Raw genomic sequence first — 2,011 nt, forward strand, 5'->3', positions numbered from 1 at the left:
AGTCTTGCTCAGTCACCCAGACTGGAGTGCAGTGATCTTGGCTCACCGCAGGCTCCACCTCCAAGTTCAAGAGATTCTCCTGTCTCAGCCTCCTGAGTAGCTGGGATTACAGGCTCACCACTGCACCTGGCTAATTTTTTTATTTTTAATACAGACAGGGTTTCACCATGTTGGCCAAGCTGGTCTCGAACCCCTGACCTCAAATGATCCACCCACCTCAGCCTTTCAAAGGGCTGGGATTACAGGCATGAGTCACTGTGCCTGGCCTCTCTGCAAGATTCTGACTTCGATTCTTTGGGATGTATACTCAGAAGTGGGGTTGCTGGATCATATGGTAGTTCTATTTTTAATTTTTTGAGGAATCTCTATCCTGTTTCTCATAGTGGTTGCATTATTTTACATTCCCACCAACAATGTGCGGGATTCCAAGTTCTCCACATCCTTGCCAACACTTTTATCTTTTGTCATGAACTCTATTTCATAATTCGATCCCACTATTGTGGAAAGAAGCATTTTGAAAGTTTTTAGAGAGGATTTAATTCTGAATATGAGTAAGTTTCAGAATCTGAAAGTGCTTTTGTCGTTTATTGGTAGAAGTAGAAAACATGAGATTTTAGAAATTTCTGTTTAACCTTGTAAATTATTCTCACTCACAAAAAAAATTATTCCTCTGTGTCATCCTACCAGAAATAAAATTGACATATTTTCATTTTGTTTTCTTTTCAGAATTAAAATTTTAGAGATGTTTAATGCTCATAATCTCCAATCTGTGTTTTCTCGGCTCATTGAACCTCCACACACTGATTCTCTTCGCGCCTCAAAAATACGATTACGAGACTTGGGAGCATTAACTCCAGATGAAAAATTGACTCCTCTTGGATATCACTTGGCCTCTCTGCCCGTGGATGTGAGAATTGGCAAACTAATGTTGTTTGGGTCTATCTTCCGCTGTTTGGATCCTGCTCTCACCATTGCTGCCAGTTTGGCTTTTAAGTCTCCTTTTGTAAGTAAACAACATTCATCTAAACTGGAGTTTACAACATAGGTCTCTAAAAGGACCATGGGGAAATCAGGGGCATGTGAGCCCCCTAAAAATTTGCTCGAGTGTTAGATATGAATTTTTTAGGGTACATCTACACAGGAGGGAGAAGGTCAAAAATTAAATTTCTGAAAACACAAAAACAAATAAAAAGATTTTTTAGGGCACAATGTCATCCAATCCTCAAAGAGATCCATTCCCCAAATAAAGACTAAGAACTGGAGATATAGCTTAATAAAAGTAATTCAGGCCAGGCACAGTGGCTCATACCTGTAATCCCAGCACTTTAGGAGGCTGAGGCAGGCAACTCATTTGAGGTCAGGAGTTTGAGACCAGCTTGGCCAACATGGTGAAACCCCATCTCTACTAAAAATGCAAAAAATTAGCGAGGTGTGGTGATGCGTGCCTGTAGCCCCAGCTATTTGGGAGGCTGAGGCAGGAGAATTGCTTGAACTTGGGAAGGCGGAGGTTGCGCTGAGCCAAGAACGCCACTGCACTCCAGCCTGGACACAGAGTGAGACTCCATCTCCAGTAATAATAATAATAATAATAATAATAATAATCCAGATGTGTTTTCTGTTGCATCTGTTATACTTGTTCATTATAGAAAAATCAGAAAATGCAAACCAACAAAAGCTGTCTCTGATTTTAAAAACCAATAAATATATTGAGCCATTTTTAAAAACTGCTTTATTGAAATATGATTTATATATCATACAGTTTACCCATTTAAAGTGTACAACTTGGCCAGGCGCAGTGACTCATGCCTGTAATGCCAACACTTTGGGAGGCCGAGGCAGGTGGATCACGAGGTCAAGAGATTGAGACCATCCTGGCCAACATGGTGAAACCCTGTCCCTACTAAAAATACAAAAATTAGCTGGGTGTGGTGGCGTGCACCTGTAGTACCAGCTACTCGGGAGGCTGAAGCAGGACAATCGCTTGAACCCGGAGGCAGAGGTTGCAGTGAGC

At 41.4% G+C, this 2,011-nt stretch overlaps 1 protein-coding gene across 4 annotated transcripts in view; it reads left to right on the forward strand.

The window, feature by feature from the left end:
* Window positions 1-2,011, forward strand: part of DHX57 (DExH-box helicase 57) — a 77,334-nt gene that overhangs the window by 50,307 nt on the left and 25,016 nt on the right. For all 4 annotated transcript variants that reach the window (XM_017515317.2, XM_017515315.2, XM_037733799.1 and 1 more), the window contains exon 17: window positions 727-1,003. In XM_017515317.2, the coding sequence (XP_017370806.1) occupies window positions 727-1,003 (277 nt within the window). The remainder of the gene's footprint in view (window positions 1-726; window positions 1,004-2,011) is intronic.

Source organism: Cebus imitator, unplaced genomic scaffold, assembly GCF_001604975.1.
Source record: "Cebus imitator isolate Cc_AM_T3 unplaced genomic scaffold, Cebus_imitator-1.0 Scaffold547, whole genome shotgun sequence".
Lineage (NCBI taxonomy): Eukaryota > Metazoa > Chordata > Mammalia > Primates > Cebidae > Cebus > Cebus imitator.